Source organism: Populus nigra, chromosome 10, assembly GCF_951802175.1.
Source record: "Populus nigra chromosome 10, ddPopNigr1.1, whole genome shotgun sequence".
Classification (NCBI taxonomy): Eukaryota; Viridiplantae; Streptophyta; class Magnoliopsida; order Malpighiales; family Salicaceae; genus Populus; species Populus nigra.
In genome coordinates, this window is record NC_084861.1 from 12,238,061 (window position 1) to 12,259,540 (window position 21,480).

Here is a 21,480-nt window from a genome sequence, read left to right on the forward strand (position 1 = left end):
ACATCAAAATACTACACATTCTAGATTTTAGATATATTATTATTAAGAGAGGGCCAGAGGGGTGCTGCTAAATTCAACGACAGTTTTGTCATTATCACTGCTTATTCTTTAAAATAGCCAATATACTCTCTCCGTTAATGTTTACAGTATTCCAGATTAATGTTGATATGAAGAGGCCACGCTAGTCCATCTTGAAGAGCAAGCAGTGAAAATATTAAATTTCATAGTGAATTTAGCAATACCCTTAAGAGATACACCGTTCACATTTGCTTCAGCATATTCAAATAAAAGGCAACTTAATTCCTCATTTTAATGAGCTGCCAACTATATAATTAGGTGATGATGATGAAGAACAAGAATTCATTGAAACGCCAATACTAGTATAGAAGAAAACGGCATAGAAATCAATATTGGTTGGTGATGTATGCGTAGAGCAGCTCATTCCATGTATCAGGCAGCCCAGGGACACACCAGTGAACACAGTCGGAATACTTGGCTGGATTTGCTTTCTGCTCCGGTGAGGGCACCTTGTTATAAATGGAAGGATGTGCATCTTTTCTATACTCGGAGAGGGTGGTTATATTGAGAAACTTGATTGGAAATTTCATTGAATGGATCACCTTTTCTGCTATTGCAAAATATCGATTGTCATTGCTACCCTCCAATGGTATGGACATGTTCAGAATTGGAGTAGTCTCTTTCTCACACATAACCGCATCTGCGTTGTTCCAGTCCAAGGCCCTGTAACGCAATGCATTCACTTGTAAGTTGTAATCCGCCATCGCCAATCTTTCTAATTAATCAACTTCAAGAGTTACAGTCCCCATCAAGATATTCCATTTCCAATCCATGTTATTATTATGCTGTTGCTGAAAGGAACAGTAAACTTATCTTTTGCTTTTTCCCTTTCGTTGTGCTGTGGACCACGAAAGCCCGTGCATGTGTGTGTGTGTGTGTGTGTGTGTAAACAATGAATTATAAATCTCTATCAAGGGATATGCTTATACGTTTAGGTGATATGAATCAATTTCAGGCGATAAAAATTGATGTTGTAAGAGTGTGATTGAATTTTAGATGGAAGGGATCCATTCTTAATTAAAGGTTATTAATCAATTTCAGAGGATAATAATTTTCATTGGTGGGTTATCAGAAGAATAAAATCACTAGTGGGACGTCATCGGAAAGATAGAAATTAACGTTTAAAGGGTATGGGTCGATTACAAAGAAGGTAGCAATTCAATTAGAGGGGGTAGAAATCCATATTTAGAGGATGAGATATGATTTTGAAAAGATTGAAATCAATTTTACACCATAATTCATAAGGTAGAATTCAACTTCAATGTAAAAAATTGATATTGAAGGGACTCTAAGTTATTATCAATTAGTATAAATCAATTTTAAATGGTGCTAATACAATTTTCTGAGTCAAATCAAATTTCATAGGCTAGAAATCAATTTTAGATGGTACGTAAAAATTGATATTGAAAGGACTGATATTGGATGAAATCGAACTTCATAGGTTAAAAAGGCTGTCATTAAATTTCTACATTGTTAATCCCTGTGATGGGAATGATCAATTTCATAAGGTGGGAATTCAGATTTTGAGGATATAAGTTGATTTTCAAAGGATAGGAATTAGCAATTGGATGATAGGAGTTGATTTCAAGGTATATTTTAATTGATTTAATGCGGTTGGGATTAAATTTCAAAGGTTAAGAATTGGTTTTCAAGAACAAGACTTGATTTCAGTTTTATCAATATCAGAAATTAGAGTTTAAAACTCAATGGATAATGATACATATTTTGGAAGTACGTAAGAATCAATCTAGAGGTATGAATCGACAGTGAGAGGATTTTAATTAATTTTCAGACAACAGGAATCAAATTTAGAGGATAAGAATTTATTCTATATGACTGGAATTAATTAACACAGAGAAAGAATGCAAATATCTTTAAAATTCACGTTCCAAGAATATCATGAATTGATTATACGCTATAAAGATTATTTGATATGTGTTTCGCCCCAAGTTGAATGATATTTTTTTATAAAAAAAATTAAATATACAAGTTTTTTTTAAAATTATAATTATAAATAAAAAATCATGCATTTAATTAAATATATCAAAAATTATCTGTATCAATAAATGTAAAAAATCAAAGTGTTAATATATCAATTCACCTCACCTCGCTGCAGGTCAAATAATTTTTTTTTTCTAAAGCAAAAAAATTAATATGTAAATGTTATTAACGTGTTTTTTTAACATCGAGTAAAAAATATAACTGTAAATAAAAAAAATTAATACTTACATATAATAAAATATAAAAAAAATTATATGCGTTAATAAAAAAATATGTGAGATCTCAAAATAATTTTAACGCAACAAAAAAATATAACAATATTGCAATTGCTATATTGAAACATCATTTCCTTAGCTCTTGTATAATATTTTTTCAAAAGCAAAAAATGTTAAGAAAAAAAAATTAAAAAACATATTACAAAAGAAAAAAGATAAAAACAAAAAGAATGATATAAATATGTTAAGTGTAGAATGATAAACATTTAAAATGTAGTAATATTTTTTTCCAAAAAAAGTTGTATATTAAAAAAAGAAAATATTAAAAAAAATATTAAAAAAAAATGAAGACAAGAAAAAAAATAGTGATAAATAGACTAAGTATAAAATGATAAAAATACCAAGTATAAAAAAAAAATATAAGAAAAACTTATTTTCTAAAGAAAATTGATAATTACAATTTTTCTATGGCTACAATTAAAAATGATAGAATTTACAATCATACCATTTTTTTTAGTATATCTACAATTATTTTAATTGAAATTTTAATTCCTTCACATGTGGATTAAAAATTATTGACTTTAATGGTGTATTTTTTATTTATTTAGTTAATTGTAAAGGAAGGCTATAATTTTATATTATTCTCGCTGATAAGGTAATATTAAAACAACCGACAGGCAAATTAAAGACACTATTTTTTTAACTAGGCCAAGAGTGGATTATAATTTAATCTTTATTTTATATATTTTTGATGAATTTTTAAGTTAATACTTCTAATTTTAAAAATTTCAAGGTGGGTTATATATTAATCACGTGCGTTGCATGCATGCGTTGAAAGAATTATCATATCTTTTTTATTATTATTAAAGTAATAAAACTATTTTGTATTCATTTAAAATAAATGATATACAAAACAAAATTTCAAAATTCAAAGATAGGTTGGTGATTAAAGAGATTTAATTTCTTTGTTTACTTTTTGAATTTGAACGTAAGGTTCGAGAGAATTTATCCCTTGAATAAACTGGGCTGATATAGAAGTCTTCTTCTTCTTCTTTTTTAAAATAATTTGAGGGAAAAAATTATTAAGATTAATGTTTAAACTAATATAAAATACGTCTAGGTATTGAACCATAAAAAAAAAAAGGGAATTCCTTGTTATTTACCTGACATGTAGAGGAGCCATGCTGTTGAAGAAAACTTCGGTACGACTAGGATCAACATGCTCGTCAACCCACTTGGCCCATGTCCTTAACGATCTTTCATACGCTACATGTGCTTCGATTACATCATACTCCTTGGCCCTCTCGTCAAATGGTCCTCGTCTTTTTCATCGATTACACAGGTAAAGAGTTAGCTTGCTCTCTGTTATGATCGAGATAACTCTTATCTAAAAAATGGAGACTTCAAGAATTAATTATTCTTGAGTACACATACATATAGCATAATATAGTCCTTACATCAGTCTCACAGTGGGATGCTTGATCCACCAGGCGTACGTGTCAAAGATGAGATAGTCTGTTCTCTTCCAAGTCTTCTGTCCCTTCTCTGAAATTGAATCAGAAATTATTGAAATGTTCGATGCTCCGTTCCTCATTTTTGGACGGTCTCCGTTCGACTTTACTAGAAACGGAGCCCAGTAAGATTCAATGGTAGCATTGTACTCCTGATCAAGAAAACAAAAATCATGCTGTAATTGCCAGTAAATCCCTTACTTAATTACTGCCTCATGGAAAAACTTAACACTCCTGAATTCCTTCCCCCCTTGATTTCTATCTCTTATCCTCCTCGTCGTCGTCGTCTTCTTCTTTTTTCGTCCCAAGGCAATGAATATATAGGAAAAAGAAAAGCTTAAGTAGGTCGATAATGCACGAATGTGTTACCTCAATGATGAAACGGTTGCTATAGGTGGAAAAGGCCGTCCTCTTCTTGCCAGGTGAAATGGCGGATTGAACCAAACAAACCAGGGACATCCACTGATTTTGATGTATCGAATCTCCAACAAACATTAGCCTTTTCCCTCTAAGTTTCTCAAGGAACAATTTGGCGTTGAACCTTCATCCCCCGTAAAAAAAATATTATATATTTATTTATTAACAACAGCATTCCTCAAATAGTATCAATTACGAATAACTAATAGCATAAACTACAAACAATTAATGAATTCATGTTGATCATGATACATTGATACTTTATAAGTTATAATTAACAAAGAAATAAATATACTTACTTTGGTAAAGAACAACCTTTTGGCTGCCACCTCCAACTCTGGTACATGGAATCCGGCCTTCCATTCTTTGTGCATGAAATCCATTGTTGGATATAAGGACATTCATCCTCCCTGTACAAAGGATGTGTTTTGTTATCAAAAACCCATTTTCCTGTGAATATATCACAAGAATCCTTCGGTTCCGATCGAAGCTTTTCCACTTGTTTGGTTGACACAAACACTTCTTTGTCTTCTTGTTCAGTTCGATGATGACTCTTGTCACTCTTTAAGTGGGACGGGATTGATCCCGAATCTGTGTGCTCACTGAAAACAAAGCAAGGAAGGAGAGAGATCAAGAATATTGCTACAGTAGTTGATACGAGTTTACAGTGTTGGAGTTTCAGATTGCCAAATTTTCCCTGCTCCATCGTGACTGTTTAGAGGAACTGGGTTTGCCTTGGGGCCAATTATATACGCTACGAATTATGAAAGAGTGCTGAAAAAGAATAATAAAAAAAAGAGCAAAAAAAACTAATGTCGGTATCATTAGTTTTCCTTTTTATTCTTTTTTCAACCATTAGTCTTCCCGTTTATGATAAGTTATTAGTGCTGTGAAGATATGTAGAATTTTTTTATACATAATGGAAATATAGTTATTTGATTAGTAGCAATGCTAGCTAGCATCCACGTTCCTTCAATAATGGCAAGCCTTGCCCATAAAATTGATGCAGCTTTGTCTTTCCACAGTTCCTACAAACCAACGAGCACCATTAAAATTATAAGGGGAAGAAATCGTGTGTTGACTAATTCTAAATATATTTTTGATTGATGAGAGAAAGCAAGGCCTGCCGTGTTCCACTTGAACCTGATTTTAGCAAGTTGTTCAGGTTTTAATATATATAATTAGAAGAAGAAATTATTTCCAGTAAAAAATAATAAAAAAATCATGTGATAGCCTTTGTATTTATATGTTCATGCTTGATATGTTGCAGTTGATTTTGTTTTTTAAATTGTTTTTTATTTTAAAAATATTAAATTGATGTTTTTTTAGATGTTTTTAATGGTTTTAATGGTTTTAATGTTAAAAATAAAAAAATTATTTTTGATTCATTTTAAATTTAAAAACACTTTAAAAAAATACTCTACAATAAATCTCTTGTTTTTTTTCACAAGCTTGTTTCTATCTTTTACTTTTAATGCATGGAATTCACATGTGCCCTCCTGTTAGCTAGAATCTCTTCAGCTTTCTGTAGAACTGCTTTCTCTGACCTGTGATCATTAATTTAAATTCGAGTCCTCCCCTTTTGGCATGCCACTGTACCTAAAGAATCTTGTTAAATACTTTGTAATAGATATAAATAAGAATATCTTGAAATATTGTTAAAATGAAAAATCCTTTGGAAGTTTAAAGTGTTTGGCTACTGCATACGCTGTGATTCTACTAATGATTATATGGTCCATATAAACTCGAGTGCTCACGCGTCAATCTCAATACTTTATGTGTTATGCTCTTTGTATAATGTCAAATCGAACGTCTCCTGTCCTTACCTACCAAAGCTGTGCTCCTAGCAACTCTCGTGATTATTGACTAATGAATATAATTTGCCATGACAGCTACTCGAAGGGCACTACTGACTACTCTAGATTAAAAACCCTTTTCTTCCTTGAAATCATAGAGATGCAACTCCTTGGTGCAGACAAGCTACTTATTTCATTATGGTTTTGTTTTGATGGATATGAGATTTATTAGATTAATTAAAATATTCAGGCCCAGACAGTCTCACTGCTGCCCTTCTAATAACATCCTTTGGAACTAGCACTGGCAACCTCACAGTGAGGCAATTAGCAAATAGCAATCAATTCAAGGCAAGGCAAGCATATTTACCAGAGTGACGACGCAGCAATATCACGTGCCAACGTTATAATTTTGGGCGTAGAGGAAATATTTCCTATCCAATCTTAAAGTCTACGCATGGGAGCGTCATGATTAACTATTTAAAGTTTCGGATTTTTCTCATCCTGCAATATTAAAAGAAAAGAAAAGAAAAGAAAAGACAAACCCGACAGATTCTCCTTGAAGAAAGAATGTGCGGGACATGTGACCATCTGAGAATCTAAAGCTTAAGTAATCTGAGATCAAATCCACTCGTGTTAAGAACGAGGTAGATTAAAGGAGGGATCGATTGTCCTAGATTCGCAGTCCAATAATATATCCAATAAGCCTGCTATCAAGCTAGAAATTTAAGAAAAAACAAGAGCCTCGGACAAACTTGAGATCGAAAACATGAGGTTGGATCAGCCAATGAAGCAGCAAGTTGTCTCGGGCAGCATCTCTATGCCAGCGCTTTAAAGGTTCCAGTTTTCGGAGATTTTTAATAAGATGGTTTTTGATTAGCAGCAGCCTCCGAGAGTGTGCTCTAGTAGAACTTTCGGGAATGTCTAAAGGTTATCGATAAGATCTCTTTTTAGTAGGCCCAATGATCCAAAATGCTTTCAGGTCCATTATAGATGTACTTTGTGAGCCTGCCCATCAACAAATCTACTTTAAAGAAGCCCACATTATTATTATTATTATTATTATTATTATTAAAGATTCCTCAGAACTTTTCTGTCGGATTAAGCTTTCTAAATGGCTCGTTTTACATTTTCCCCATCCTCATAGGTTGCCTTAAGACAAAAGTGTTTTAGGAACGACCATAAAAAATGTTGGGATGATTTTAGAACACTTTTGACTTCTTCTTCTTCAAGCGTTGATTAGATATATACATTTATATCAAAATAAAATCCAATCATGAATGTGATGATGTGAAATGATAAGCCGTCGAGATTTTACTTATAACTGGGATTTTTCATTGTATTTTTTTTACCAGTCTAGAATATGATGACATAATATTACATGCTTGGTTAAATTCAATTTCATTGCGGTTCTATGCTACTTTTTCACATCAATTGCTTACCAAATTTCATGAGTTGGGCAGTTGACAAAATGCCCTCTTTCCTCCGGAAATCAATTGAAAGTTTGCCTCTTTTTAATTGTCAAACAGATCATGAATGTGCTCTTCTAAATTAAATTGTAATAACAAAGTTGATTTCGACAATTTCTAATCTACTTCGCCTAAGAGAACTGAATCCGTAACACACCTTGTACATTACACGAAGATAACAGGAAAAAAAAACTGTAGGAGGAAAAAGGAACTGATGTCGCTCAAGAGAGGAAAGCAATATATGTGTACAACAATTCATTCCATGCGTCACGCACTCCAGGGAGACACCAATGAACACAATCTGCATGCATGGCTGGGTTAGACTTTTGTTCTGGAGAGAGTAACTTGCTCCCACGAGCACCATTAAAAATTGAAGTGAGCTAGGTTTTGTTGTTGGCTACAGTGACAGTGTATCCGTAATTGTTGAAGAGCAGAAACAATTTATTCCATACTTTTTAAAGCTCAATTTTCAACTATTTTTGTAGTATAAAGAAGTTACTGTTGATTGACAGAATATGACTGCACAAGATATCAAGTTAGCTCAATACATAAATTAAATTCCCAGACATGTTGAGGAGCCACGCTGTTGAAGAAGATTTTCATTCGATCAGGATCAATATTTTCCTCAAACCATTTGGCCCATGTCCTCAAAGCTCTCTCAAATGCTATATGACGATCAATTTCATCATAAATATTGTTGGCCCCTTGCCTTTTTCATCAAATCACAAGTGTCAAATTAATTGATGAAAATTACTCTTATCTAAAAGAGAGAGATGGAGAATTAGAAACACGGTTGAACTTGGTACTTACAATACTTTCATAGTGGGATGCCTCATCCACCATATATAAGTACTAAAAATGAGATAGTCTATCTGCTTCCAATTATCACCAGTGCTCTTTGAAATTGATTCAGCCATGATTATGGGGTCCCTTTTCCTGTCCCTTGACATTGGAGGGTCTGAATTGGATTCAACCAGAAATGGAGCCCGGTAAAATTCATTGGATGCATTGTATTCCTGAAAAAAGATAATTAAAACAGCAAATTAATCAGAGTAATTTTAGTAATTCTTGACTTTCTGTCTCAACAAAAGTTATGTTCCTTTGTTTTCCCACTTGAATTGATTTTCTTGTTTTCAGGCTTCTTTGCATGCAAATGAAAAGACTTGCCAATGGAAGTAGGTATTTGCGTTTTAATCATTACCTCTATTATAAAGGCCTGGATATAGTCCGAATATCTGAATCTCTTCTTGGCTGGTGGAATGGCAGATTGGACCAAGCAAGATAGTGATACCCACTGATTTAGATTTATTGAATCTCCAACAAACATAAGCCGCTTTCCTCCAAGTTTTTCCAGCAACAACTCTGCACTGAACCTGGTCAGAGGTGCATAAAAATAATTAGCATCTTTCCCAGGAAAGCGAACATGGGTGGCAATTATGACCGGGAGACAATTCTTGTTAATACCTTTGGAGTCATGATGATGATACATGAACGAGTAACAAAACAAAACAAAAGGCCTCAAAGAATACATGAATACTAGTAAAAAACGATGAGATGATATACAGAAAGAAAAATGTTTCCTTACTTGGGAAAAGAACAATCTCTCGGTTGCCATCTCCAATTCTGGTACGTGGAATCCTGCTTCCCATTTTCATGCAGGTAACCCCCTTGTGAGAAACGCACATTCATCTTCTTCGTATGAAGGACGTGTTATGTTATCAAAAACCCATTCTCCTGTGAAAATGTCACAACTTTCTAATGGTTCTATAGTTTTTTCAGCTTTTCTGTTAGGGACTGATGAATTCACATCTTGATCACTTTCTGCTTCAACTTTATGATCATTGTTGACATTCTTCGGAGTTTCTTCAACTGCTGGCCCTTTCCGCTCGAATGAAAACAAGTTGAAGCATACATGCTCCTTGAACACATAGCAAGCAAGGAAAGAAAATAAAAAAATTACTGAAACGATTAATATGGATATTGAACGGCAATATTTCAGGTTGCCACTGACTTGCTTCATTGCGGCTGTTTCCTATTGGATTTGAAGCCTTGAGTTGTGAATGAATGATATGGAGATGAAACTAAAGAAGTGCAAAAGTAATGTGATCAATGTTTAGTATATCTACTCTAATAGCTGTAATTAACATATATATATATGACTATATGTTATGTATCATACCTTATTAATGGAGAAATGTTTTGCATTTCCAATATTATCCACGTTCATTGAAGTTTCCAAGTTTTCTTAAAAAATGTATGCAATCTGGTATTTCAACAACTGCCTTAATTAGGAAGACTCTAACAGATAATTGTGTATTTTTTAGATGAAATACGAAATTTGCAACGACCCCAAGATTTTGTAGCGTATGAGCTTGTAGATTATCCTGTATTAACATTATCAGTGAACAATTTTTTAGAAATGAATCAAGTACTGAAGCTATTTGTTTTGGAGAGAGAAGGAAATAAGAATTATTTCATACTTCACAAGATGCCTTTATCACCAGCTAAGAGTGGATGGCATGAAATCTTTATATCTCAATAAATTCCATTTAGTTGAGGTGTCACTCATTTTTATTAATCACCTTTTCGATTTCAACTGAAGTTCACGAGGAACGAGAAATGTTTTTAATCGAAGGGTTATTCACACGAGCATATATTGATTGCGCTGTTTCAATTTCATTACATCTTTACCTTTAATAGTAACTCAACATCGACAAATAATCAAACTGCAGAGGTTATATAGCAATTATATGCTTTCATTAAGAATCAATTAAATTAAATTACCAAAGAAAAAACCAGAATGAAATCTTTTGGAGTCAAGTACGAGAGATGATATATGTGTAGAGCAGCTCATTCCATGTATCAGGAAGTCCAGGCAGACACCAGTGCAAACAATCGGCATACTTGAGTGGGTCAGACTTTTCCTCCGGCGAGAGTAACTTGCCTTCAATAGCTGTGTAAACGGACGTGTGTGCATCTTTCCGATATTCAGACAGTGTGGTTACATTGAGGAAGTTGACTGGTACTTTCATTGAACGAGTCACATTCACTGCGATCGCAAAAAGTTGTCGGTTCGTTCCCACATCGAATGGCTTGGACTTGTTTAGGATCGGTTTAGTTTCATTAGAACACTTAATCCCATCAGGATTGTCCCAGTCCAGGTTCCTATTGCATTTTCCGTGCACATTGTCAGCTTAAAACTGAAATCATTCTAGCATATAAAATTTTAGTGCCTAATGCATCCATAAACGCAGTCAAAAAGAAAATTGCAATTGGCAGGGGCAAGATGCATTTTGGATGAGAAAGTAAGAAGAAAGAAAGAACATAAAACGTATGAAATGAACAACAATCTGGTGCTAAAACAAGGACTATGAGTTAGATTGCTGCACCTGGCATGGGTAGGAGACATGCTGCTGAAGAAAACAGAGGAATGCTTGGGATCAACATTTTCCTCCACCCATTTGGCCCACGTCCTCAAAACTCTCTCATATGCTATTGGCAACTCAACTTCATCATACTCTATGGGGCCTTCAACAAATGATCCTCCTCGCCTTTTCCATAACTCCACAAGAAGGGAATCAACCTCTTGGTTATGCTAAAACTATTAATTAAATATGCACAGAAGCTGGATTGAAAGGGAAAAAAAAGACTTGATACTTACAATACTTTTGTATAAATAGACGTCATCCACCAAATATAAGTGTTGAATATAAGGTAATCGACATTCTTCCAGTCATCTCCATGTTTTGAGATTGATTCGGGCATGATAACGCGGTCCGATTGGCCATTCCTATTTGATACAGCATCCGAATTGGACTCGACCAAAAAAGGAGCCCAGTAAAACTCTATGGTAGCGTTGTAGTCCTTCAAATTTACAGATGAATCAAATCATATGATGATGATAAATTCTCCACTTGATTAATAAATGGCATAATTCACCACCTTTACTGTCATTCTACACATTAACTTGAGGGATTACAAAGCAAAAACTAAATCTGTGTCGATGTGATTTATTCTAGGTATGAAAAGTGATCTTAATTTGAGGGAGTAAAGAGATACCTTAATTTTGAAGACACTGAGAAAACTTGAGCTGCTTGACAAACTCTTCTTGTCTGGAGGAATCACAGATTGGACCAGACAAATCATGGATTCCCATTGCTGACGATTCAATGAATCTCCTACAAACATAAGCCTCTTCCCTCTAAGTTTCTCCAGCAACAACGTTGCTTTGAACCTGAGTTAGACCAAAGTAGAAACCATATATATACAATGACTCATATACTAATTAGAAGAGACTAGAAACTGAGCTGATCAGGAAAGTAAAGAGAGTACTTACTTGGGCAAAGAGCAATCTCTTGGCTGCCATCTCCAATTTTGATACATTGAATCCTTCCTTCCATTTTTTATGCAAGTCACTGAATCAGTCAGGAACTCACAGTCTTCTTCTTTATATAGAGGATGAGTCAACTTATCAAGAACCCACTCTCCTAAGAAGATATCACACTCTTTCCGTGGCAACACCACTTCTTCATCTTCATGATCTCCTTCAACAGAAACCAGCTCCATATTTACATTTTCTTTAGTACCCTTTGCTGAGGGCCTGACATCATCAATATTGCTATTTTCTTGAACTGCTGGGTACTCCTCCAAGATCCCTTTGAATCTTGGAAATGGGAGTGCCACAAAATTTTCATTGAAAAGAACACACGCAACGATAGAGAAAGTAAAAAATACCAAGATTGAGGGGTAATTACAGCTCTGGCTTCTAAGGCCACCTCCATCCTTCATGGTGTCTTCTCTGAAAATGATCTCACTTCAGTTCCATAAAAAGACAATCAATGGCGGTGGCCTTAGAAATGACAGTCTTGTTTCCTTTCAAGTTGCTGTGAAGAGTGAAACAATATACTGGCACACGATTCTTTGGTTAATAAACATAAAACTCACTGATTTGTCCAATTTAAGAAGTTGATCTGAGGTTTTCTCACTAAGCTCATCAACACGTGGATTGTTTTTGCTTTTCTGATGACTTTTTCTGTGTTGACTTGAATTTGAGGATGCGATCCCGTGATTGGTGATTCCAAATTTCCAATGTATGAAGCTTAGGGATTTAATAAAATTATATTTTAGCTTACAAAATCACAGGATTTTTCCCCATTAATATAGGAAAATTTCAACAATTCTTTGAGGTCCCCACAAAAGTTACAGGGGATGGGGTCGCATTCAAGAAGTGGTCCACCGACAGGAACCTCTGTCCCCATTTGTCACTTCAGGTTGATGGAGATAAACTACACAGGTAAATCTGTCTTGGAATAATTTTTATATTTTCTATTCGAGTCTTGGCCTTTTTTTAAAAAAATGTAGCCTCGTATGAACATATTCATTATAATAAATAAAATAATATACACACGAGGCTTGTAGCTAAGTGGTCTTGGCAGGCTTTATCCTGCTTGAGTGTCCTGATTCGAGCTCTTGTGTGTACCCAACACTTGAGGGTTTAACTGCTGTGGTCAATTCGTGTGACTTGTTCCGCTCCCATTCCGGGTTCGACCCTCTATGTGTACGTCTGTCACCCCCGCGGTGCCTTACCTGCTCCTGGGCTTGCAGGATGTCCAACGGGCCGTGGGGAATAGTCGTGGTGCGTGTAAGCTGGCCCGGACACCCCACGTAAATCAAAAAAAAAAAAAACAAGATAATGTCTTGAGATGCAATATATATTTTTCTTAATCCTGGCAGTTTAAACAGATTTTTTGAAATGCTGACATAGTGTGTATTTGATAACGTCATTAGTGATATTTTTGTAGAAAAATAATTTTTATTTTAAAAAATATTAAATTGATTAATGATTTTTTTGTATGTTTTAACATTCTCCTATTAAAATTATGAAAAACCACTAAAAACAATGTTGAATTTTTAAAAAGCAATTTTAAAAAATATCTTAAATGGCTGCATCAAAGGGTACCGTATTCAATGGCGTGTGGTGGCAGAATATTTTACTGGTACGTGCTAAACTTAACAAGCGATTCATATATATATATATATATATATATATATATTTCACATGAAAAAGTCTAATTGCTTGCTCCCAAGGCAACAGATTGAATTGTTTTGTATGTGCCGCCAACTGCCAATTTGGCAAAGTGGTCATTAATTTTCTTTCCTCGGAGGTAAGAATAAAAAAAAATGAGACCTATCAAAATTTCATTTGTTTATTATCCGGTTTTTAGACTTTGGAGAAAGCAAAATGCTAAAGGGTCAAGCGTGAGAAATGATGGGTGCGTGTAGGAACTCGTTCCAAGTATCAGGTAAACCAGGGAACACCAATGGATACATCTGCGTACATCTTTGAGTTGGTTTGCTGCTCTTTTGTGAGCAGATGGCCCTGACGAGAGGCCTAGATCGAGGTATGTGCATCTTTTCTGTACTTCGAGAGGGTGCTGATGTTAAGCAAGTAAACAGGCACTTTCATCGATTGAGTCACATTTGCTTCAATCACAATTAGCCTGCGATCGGCACCTACATACAACGGAGTGGTCATGTTGAGAACTGGGATAGTCTCCTAAGAACACTTGATCCCATCAGGGTTGTTCCAATCCAAGCTCCTAATGTTCCATTTGCATGTATCCATCCATATTCAACGTCATTTCAGATCTTTCACTGTATCTAGGTGGTTTAAAAGACTAGAAGACATCAATTTCACTAATATCTACAACCAGGAAAAGAAAAGGAGTAGAAGCCTTAAGAATTTGGCTTACCTGAAATGCATAGGGGACATGCTGATGACGTAGCCTGAAGTTAAATTAGGATCTACATTTTCTTCAACCCAATTAGCCCATGTCCTCAGAACTCTTCCGAAAGCTGCTGTCCGTTCTATCTCATCATATTCTGTGGCACCTTCATTGAATGTTCCTTGCTTTCTTCCAGCATTCCATCAAATTCAAGATAGGAAACATGTCAAACTTCGTTACTTCCTTTCCGCATTTAAGAAGACTAAAAGCCTGATTTACTTACAAAACTTTCATATTATCGGAGTTCACCCACCATATTTACGTATTGAAAATCAGGTAGTCCACACCTTTCCATTTATCTCCACGCTTCTTGATTGATTCTGGCATACTAATGCGGTCTAAAACACTCTGCTTCAATGGATCATCTGAATTCGACGGTGCCCAATAAAACTCCACTGTCGTGTTATATTCCTAAATCAACAAAAGGAGGAACAAACAACCATACCTGAGGGTGTTAATTAACCACAGAAACAAGTGCATGAGACCTGTGTATATTGCATTGTATACATGCAACCTTTGACTTCAATAGACATGGAAGCTGAGGTATCTCTTAATTGATAAGCCTTCACGTGCATATGCAAATGCAACATTGAATATGGATGTGCATATTAATTAGTTGGTGGTACATTATTTAAAGATGAAATTAATTAGCTGCAGGTTCAAAATTATTCACAAAAAAGATAGGCTTAGAGTTGACTAAATTAAATAGGCGAAGTCACTGGAAAGAATGCCATAACTATATCATCCGTTCACTTCTAATCCAGTGAAAGAAAACGCAAGCTTGTTGAAAGAGACAGTTACCTCGATCCTGAAAATAGATACAGAGCCAGAATCGCTCAGGCTCTTCTTTGCCAAAGGGACACCAGATTGAACCAGGCAAAACCAGATTCTCACAATCCCACTGGTTCCTATTTAATGAATCTCCGACGACATAAGCCTCTTTCCACGTACGAAGTTTCTCAAGCAACAATTTTGCTTTGAATCTTGATCCACGAAAACATACTAACAAAAATGACCTCCTTTTGAAAACATACTACATACTAACAAGTTTCTCACATTTTTCCTCTATGTACAAATGATGAGTCACATTATCGAAAACCCATTGCCCTGTGAAAAGATCACAGTCCTTCGGTGGCAATATAACCTCCTCATCTTTCTCTCTGATTCCTTGAAGTTCACTTCTTGATAGCAAAAATGACCCTGCTAATACTGGCTTGATGTTCTCACTGCACATAAAAGATCTTGAAGAGGAGTATCAAGAAAACCACAAGAAGAAAATAGTTGTGTAAGTAACCCATTAAAGTTGGATCTGCACGCGATTAGTGTTACTGAATAGCTGAGCACAGGAACCTATAACTGGCAAGATGGAAGTAAAAAGAGAATGCGATAGGGAAGAGCTTTTATTTTACTTTGATTAGAAGTTACTATTAAACAGTAGGGAAAAACGAGGGACAAGACAAGATTAGAAAAATGACGAAGTTTTATGTGTGAATCATACGCTATACATCATATTGGGGGACCAAGCCTTCTGGCTTACTGTACGTAAAATCATAACAAAAATTTGATTTTTATAAAAAATTAACAATTTTCCTTTCTTTGTTGCTTCTTTTCCACCCGTTCTTTCTTGGAATTGTGGTTTAAACATGAAGACGACTAATTTGTTCTTTTACTGCTCTGAATCCCGTGGAGGCTAATTATTGCTGAATTTCTTATTTTTTTTCAAGAAAGATATGCGAGCAACCAGCGAGAAATCATAAGCCAGCCATAGAAACGGAAGATTAAAAATGTTGCCATGAATGCATTCGAACTTCACATACAATGATACAAGTTTGTATTTTTTCTTTATTCTCTTCCCACGACCCACATGTTCATTATACAATTCAAATGGGTTTATCAAGCTGTCCGTTTTTAAACTTAATTTGGCATGCTTTGCTCTAATTACTCGGGATTTGGCATGCCTAATCATCTCCCTCTCCCACATCTGTCAAATGAAGCAGAACAAATTTCCAGAACAATGTTGATGACGGTCCGGACCTATAATTCAAGCTATGAGAGGCTAAAAAAAAAAGGAAACCAGGAGAAATTACAGAGTAGAAAACAAAACATTGCACGTGTTAATTCCTAGGGGTCACGTGCGAGAAATTATACGTGTGTAAATGAATTCATTCCACGTGTCAGGCAACCCGGGCAGACACCAGTGGATACAGTCGGCATATGTTTCCGGGTCAGCCTGCTGCTCCGGGGTTAGCATTTTGCCCTGACGGATGGTGTGGACTGAAGTATGTGCATCTTTTCTGTACTCGGAAAGTTTAGTAATGTTGAGAAAATGGACAGGCAGTTTCATCGATCCAGTAATATTAGCTGCAACCACAAAGAGCCTACGGTCCGTGCCCACATTCAATGGCATGCTTACATTCAGAATTGGGGTCGTCTCCTTGGCACATTTTATGCCATCCGGGTTCTCCCAGTCCAAGCTCCTGTTCCATGCATTTCCATCGGTGTCGTTATCGCAGAGAGAAAATAAAATGATCAACTAGAAAAACCGAAAAGTAACCATCATGGAATATATGCAGTTTTTTAATTAATTATTAATTAGTCAAATCATGATTAGTGATCATAGGACCCATATCAACCACCGAGAATCACCGAATGCCAAATTAGAGGATTTGGTACAACAATCCACCCACTGGAACTAATCGACAACTAGAGAAAACTTGTAGAGGTTGAACTAAAACGCCTTTTTTATTATTTGCAATAAAAAAAACACAAATTATTTTTTTAATCAAAGCCACGTTGGATTTGAAGTGAAGGCTTGGGAGTTATCAGTCTTCTTGTTTTTTGTCCTCAAAATCAACAGTAATGCCAAGATAAAGGCGAGCAGCAATAAATTTAGTTTGGAACAAAAATTCAGATATGAGCATTACTTGATATGAAGAGGAGACATGCTACTGAAGAAGACGGTGGTACGATTGGGATCCACATTTTTCTCCACCCACTTCGACCACGTATTTAAAACTCTCCTGTACGCTACTGGCCGTTCGATCTCGTCATACTCGGTGGACCCTTCATCAAACGATCCACGTCTGTCCCAATATCATCGAATAACAAATCAACCCGTGCATGATTTTGAGTTGAAACACTAAATCATCAAAGCAAGATCTATAAGGACGTCGGCATAAACTTACAGAACTTTCATGCTGAAAGTGTTCATCCACCAGATGTATGTGTTAAAAATCAGGTAGTCGACGTTCTTCCAGTTGACACCATGCTTATCAATTGATTCAGGCATGATTATTCTGTTCAAGATGCTGTGCATATTTGGATCGTCGGAGTTTGACTCAACCAAAAACGGGGCCCAATAGAACTCCACTGTTGCATTATAGTCCTACGGAGAAGGAGGAATAAAAAAACATCAAAACATTACGAGTATAGTACTGTCATGAGAAGGAAGGATCGAGTTACAGACGTGATTTGTAACAATTATCCCAAAGATGAATTTGACAGACATGAACAGTATATAAAGATGTCCAACAGGCAGTTTTACTCGAAATATTGATAAAAAAAAATTAAATTGTTATATGGAGATTAAATTTTTTTATAAAAAAAATTATATGATCATTTTTTAAAAATTAATTGTTGTTAAATCTGGGAGCTTTGATACGCTATCATTTTCAACTCACCTAGAAATACAGACACGAGACTTTTAAAAGCTTTGCAAATTTACTTTCTTGATATGAAAGCAAGCTGAAAATTTCCGCTGCCAACTGGCAGTATCTTCACTTTTACACGTTCTTTGGTATCTTCGATATCTTTATAGGAAAGCATGCATGATGAGTGCTTCTAATTTTTTTAAAAAATAATTTTTTAAACAGTAAATTATTTTAAATATTTAGTAGAATATTAAAAAATAAATTTTAAAACACTTTCAGTATATTACTATAATATAAAAATTAAACTGAAAAATAATTTATTAATATTTAAAAAAAATATAAAAAGATTAGAAGTCGAATTTGATGGATAAAAAAGTTGAAAAAAGATGGAATTGAAAAGAAAATCTAATTTTATAAATTATTTTAAATAAAAAAATAGCTATACAAAAAATAAAACTAAATCTAATTGATAAAAAAGTTGAAGAAATATAAAATTTAAAAAATAATTTTATAAATTATTTCAAATAAAATAAATAGTGATAAAAAAATTAAAACAAAATCTAAAAAAAATTGAAATATGTTGAAAAAAAAATCATAAATTATTTTAAATAAAATAAATAGCAATAAAAAATAAGAGAAAAAAATTATAAATAAAAAATTTAATTAAAAAATAACAATCAAAAGAATGAAATTTAAATTGATATAGGAATCAAATTAAATCAAATTCTAATAAGGGAAGAAATTAAAAAAAATACATAGCAATCAAAAAATTAAAAATTAAATTTGATATAATTAATAAATTACAAGATATTTTTAAATTTTTTGCAACTTTAAAAAACAATTTAATCAAAAATAAAATAATATTTTTCTAAAAATCAAATCAGATTTTTTAATGAAAAATAATATTTTTTATTGATTAATTTTTTAATAGTAAACAACAAGAAAAATTTTTAAAATTATTTTTCATGAAACAAATATGAATTAATGGATTCATTGTCATGATAAATCATCATTAATAGCAGTAAAAAGGTATTTAAATATTAAATAATTTTTGTCAAAAGATTTAGTGAAGGTGAATATGGACGATGATATAACACCGTATATTTGTTTGATGTCTCTAGATAGAGAACAGGAGCAGGGGAGAGGTACCTCGATTCTGAACACAGCTAAAGATCCAGTCTTGTTCAAACTCTTTCTTCCAGGAGGGATTACGGATTGAACAAAACAAATCATTGATTCCCACTGATTCCTATTCAACGAATCCCCAACAAACATAAGCCTCTTATTCCTTAACTTGTTTAGCAGTAGCCTTGGCTTGAACCTTAAACAGACGAAGACATAAAAACCATCAAACAGATGAGCTAAAATCAAGAAAACACATGTAAAGCAAATTCAGGAATTGATGAAATATGTACTTACTTTGGCAAAGAACAATCTCTAGGTTGCCATTTCCAATTCTGGTACAAAGAATCCTTTCTTCCATTCCTCATGCAAGTCACTTGTGCTGTAAGGAACTCACATTCATCCTCTTTATACAAAGGGCGTGTCTCGTTGTCAAAAACCCATTGTCCTGTGAAAAGATCACACTCTTCTGGTGGCAATTCAACATCTACATCATCTTCTTCAATGATTGGCAATTCAATCTTTTCCTCATATTCTTTTGATCCACCAGACTTCAATTTATCAGATTCTTGATTCTCTTCAAACTCTTGATCAACTTGAGGTTCTTCCAGTGAAGTTCTTGAACCAACCGAAGCTGGGAGTTCTCGGTCCTTCTTGAGGATTTCTTGAACTGGGGTGGTTCCTTTTAATGGCTCTTCTTGGATTTCTTGAGATTTAGGCCATGAAAATGGGAACTCGGCAATTGACTTCACGTCCTCATTGTACATGAAGACTCCGAAGATAAAGATAGAGGATACCACAACAAACACAGAGAGATTGTTGTTCTTCCTGTGTTTCATGGCTATGGTTACTGAAGAGAGGAGAGGCGACTTCCTCCTTGATGTCTGCATGAGTAGAATGGTAAGAGAAGAGAAGGGAGAGACAAGGAAATATAGAGAGGCATTGACTAGATATGACAGAGAAAAACTTATGTTCTATCAGTTTCTTTAATTTGTTTGTTTAATATTGGATTTGGTGAGATGGGTTTTTCTTCAAGTAACCGGTTAGTCTTCTGGTGGATGGAGAGTTGTCTCTCTCAATTCTTTTTCCCCTTCTGAATCCATTTTTCTAACTACTTTGTCCAACTCGTTCCAAAAAATAACATATCAGAGAGAATTAAACGAAAAGGGAGTAGTAGTTTCGAAGTCTCTTAGTTGGTCTTTGTCTAACAAAAATTTTGGTGAGTATGGTCTTATATGGTTAATGACAAGGATTTAAATTATGATGCTGGTGTCGATGCTTCAAGGTAAATTAAGCTCTTCGAGGCCAACACAATTCTAAATTAAGGACCAAGCAGTGGCGTGCAATAGGGTATATCTCAATTTGCTATATGTGCATTAACTCGAGTATAATGTGGAAGTCGGTTATCGTTGGACATCCTGAAGATTAGACCATTAGGCCACAAAAAATGATCAAACTGGATTCAGAATATGATTGAAGTAATAATCGGTGTCCTATCGCCATTCAATTAGATGAGGATAGGACGGTTTAATCTAGTTTTTTTATTTTTTTTTACACCAGCCTGTTGGAACCAAAAGGAGGTTATTATAGTAAATATAAAATGCACAATCTTAATAAATCAATAAAATATGACCAGCCAATTAATTTAATTTTCACCACTAAATTATCCACAACATTACCTACTTTCAATTAATTTTAATTTTCTATCCCGTAGTTTAATAATAAGAGTTTAAAATTAAAAAAATTATTCCCATATAATCTCTCAAGTTCGAGCCGTTAAGCACACATGAATAAAAAAAAATTAATTTCAATATTCTCTTTCTTTCTACCTCCCCGAGATAGAATTGAAAGATGCACCCCAGATATGATGACATTACTAATTTATTCAATACTCGAACTCTTCCCGAAAGTTTCAACTTCATTTTCTCAGTGTAGATTCTGTAGACAACTGTGTGGTCATCCAGGCAAACGGCACCAAATTGTTATTCCAAATGTCAATGTTTAAAGTTGGTGCTGGTTAATTATCTACTATAATTATAAACATTGAGCTTCTACTCTTCACTTTACCCCCGTGATGAGCAGCAGCATGTGATATCTTTCTTTGTCACCAACCACCACCCCAAGTCAGTGGATGAATTATTAAGGCTCTTCACTAACGATGATTTTGTTGCAGGGGCAAGACCAAATCCGTTTTAGTAGTAACTTTATGTGTGAGAAAAGTAAATGCTAAGGAACCTCGCTATAGTAGTAAGTACACCAACATCATAATATTGTGTACTTTCTCACTTTTCCTCTTCTGGGTCGACTTACAACGCTTTCTTTCCAAGTTAAGGCAACAGTACTCAAGGTTTGGCACAGAGCTTCAACAATGGAGTTTCACGGCCTCCGCTGTCAGTTTCTAAGCCACGTGATGCATACTCCAAACGAATTGCTCAGAAC

General features: G+C 34.5%; 3 protein-coding genes and 2 pseudogenes across 3 annotated transcripts; all 5 read right to left on the reverse strand.

Moving 5' to 3' along the window:
• Positions 1-204: 204 nt before the first annotated feature.
• On the reverse strand, positions 205-4,996 carry LOC133704859 (xylan O-acetyltransferase 1-like). The gene is made up of 5 exons (XM_062129876.1): positions 4,522-4,996; positions 4,175-4,346; positions 3,752-3,957; positions 3,458-3,616; positions 205-741 (listed from the first exon to the last, which is right to left on the reverse strand). Exons 1-5 carry the CDS (start codon positions 4,926-4,928, stop codon positions 405-407), a joined length of 1,281 nt encoding a protein of 426 aa, XP_061985860.1. The 5' UTR covers positions 4,929-4,996; the 3' UTR covers positions 205-404.
• A 2,547-nt stretch (positions 4,997-7,543) lies between these two features.
• On the reverse strand, positions 7,544-9,981 carry LOC133704270 (protein trichome birefringence-like 30; annotated as a pseudogene).
• Positions 9,982-10,202: 221 nt separating this feature from the next.
• On the reverse strand, positions 10,203-12,557 carry LOC133704269 (xylan O-acetyltransferase 1-like). Its single transcript, XM_062129051.1, has 5 exons — positions 11,821-12,557; positions 11,544-11,718; positions 11,146-11,348; positions 10,874-11,035; positions 10,203-10,649 (listed from the first exon to the last, which is right to left on the reverse strand). Exons 1-5 carry the CDS (start codon positions 12,270-12,272, stop codon positions 10,301-10,303), a joined length of 1,341 nt encoding a protein of 446 aa, XP_061985035.1. The 5' UTR covers positions 12,273-12,557; the 3' UTR covers positions 10,203-10,300.
• Positions 12,558-13,672: 1,115 nt separating this feature from the next.
• Positions 13,673-15,947, reverse strand: LOC133705715 (xylan O-acetyltransferase 1-like; annotated as a pseudogene).
• A 100-nt stretch (positions 15,948-16,047) lies between these two features.
• Positions 16,048-20,191, reverse strand: LOC133705714 (xylan O-acetyltransferase 1-like). The gene is made up of 5 exons (XM_062131072.1): positions 19,339-20,191; positions 19,069-19,240; positions 17,455-17,654; positions 17,194-17,352; positions 16,048-16,746 (listed from the first exon to the last, which is right to left on the reverse strand). Exons 1-5 carry the CDS (start codon positions 19,929-19,931, stop codon positions 16,398-16,400), a joined length of 1,473 nt encoding a protein of 490 aa, XP_061987056.1. The 5' UTR covers positions 19,932-20,191; the 3' UTR covers positions 16,048-16,397.
• Positions 20,192-21,480: the final 1,289 nt, after the last annotated feature.

What these genes read in the sequence shown, in the direction of transcription:
- LOC133704269 (XM_062129051.1), bottom strand. Translation starts at nt 12,272, where the DNA reads ATGAAGGATGGAGGTGGCCTTAGAAGCCAGAGCTGTAATTACCCCTCA. An exon ending in TCAGTGTCTTCAAAATTAAG is followed by an intron (nt 11,349 to 11,543) that starts GTATCTCTTTAC and finishes GTAAATTTGAAG; the next exon opens with GACTACAACGCTACCATAGA. An exon ending in ATGTCTCCTACCCATGCCAG is followed by an intron (nt 10,650 to 10,873) that starts GTGCAGCAATCT and finishes AAAATGCAATAG; the next exon opens with GAACCTGGACTGGGACAATC.
- LOC133705714 (XM_062131072.1), bottom strand. Translation starts at nt 19,931, where the DNA reads ATGCAGACATCAAGGAGGAAGTCGCCTCTCCTCTCTTCAGTAACCATA. An exon ending in AGAGATTGTTCTTTGCCAAA is followed by an intron (nt 19,241 to 19,338) that starts GTAAGTACATAT and finishes CGTCTGTTTAAG; the next exon opens with GTTCAAGCCAAGGCTACTGC. An exon ending in ATGTCTCCTCTTCATATCAA is followed by an intron (nt 16,747 to 17,193) that starts GTAATGCTCATA and finishes TGCATGGAACAG; the next exon opens with GAGCTTGGACTGGGAGAACC.
- LOC133704859 (XM_062129876.1), bottom strand. Translation starts at nt 4,928, where the DNA reads ATGGAGCAGGGAAAATTTGGCAATCTGAAACTCCAACACTGTAAACTC. An exon ending in AAAGGTTGTTCTTTACCAAA is followed by an intron (nt 4,347 to 4,521) that starts GTAAGTATATTT and finishes CGGGGGATGAAG; the next exon opens with GTTCAACGCCAAATTGTTCC. An exon ending in CATCCCACTGTGAGACTGAT is followed by an intron (nt 3,617 to 3,751) that starts GTAAGGACTATA and finishes TCGATGAAAAAG; the next exon opens with ACGAGGACCATTTGACGAGA.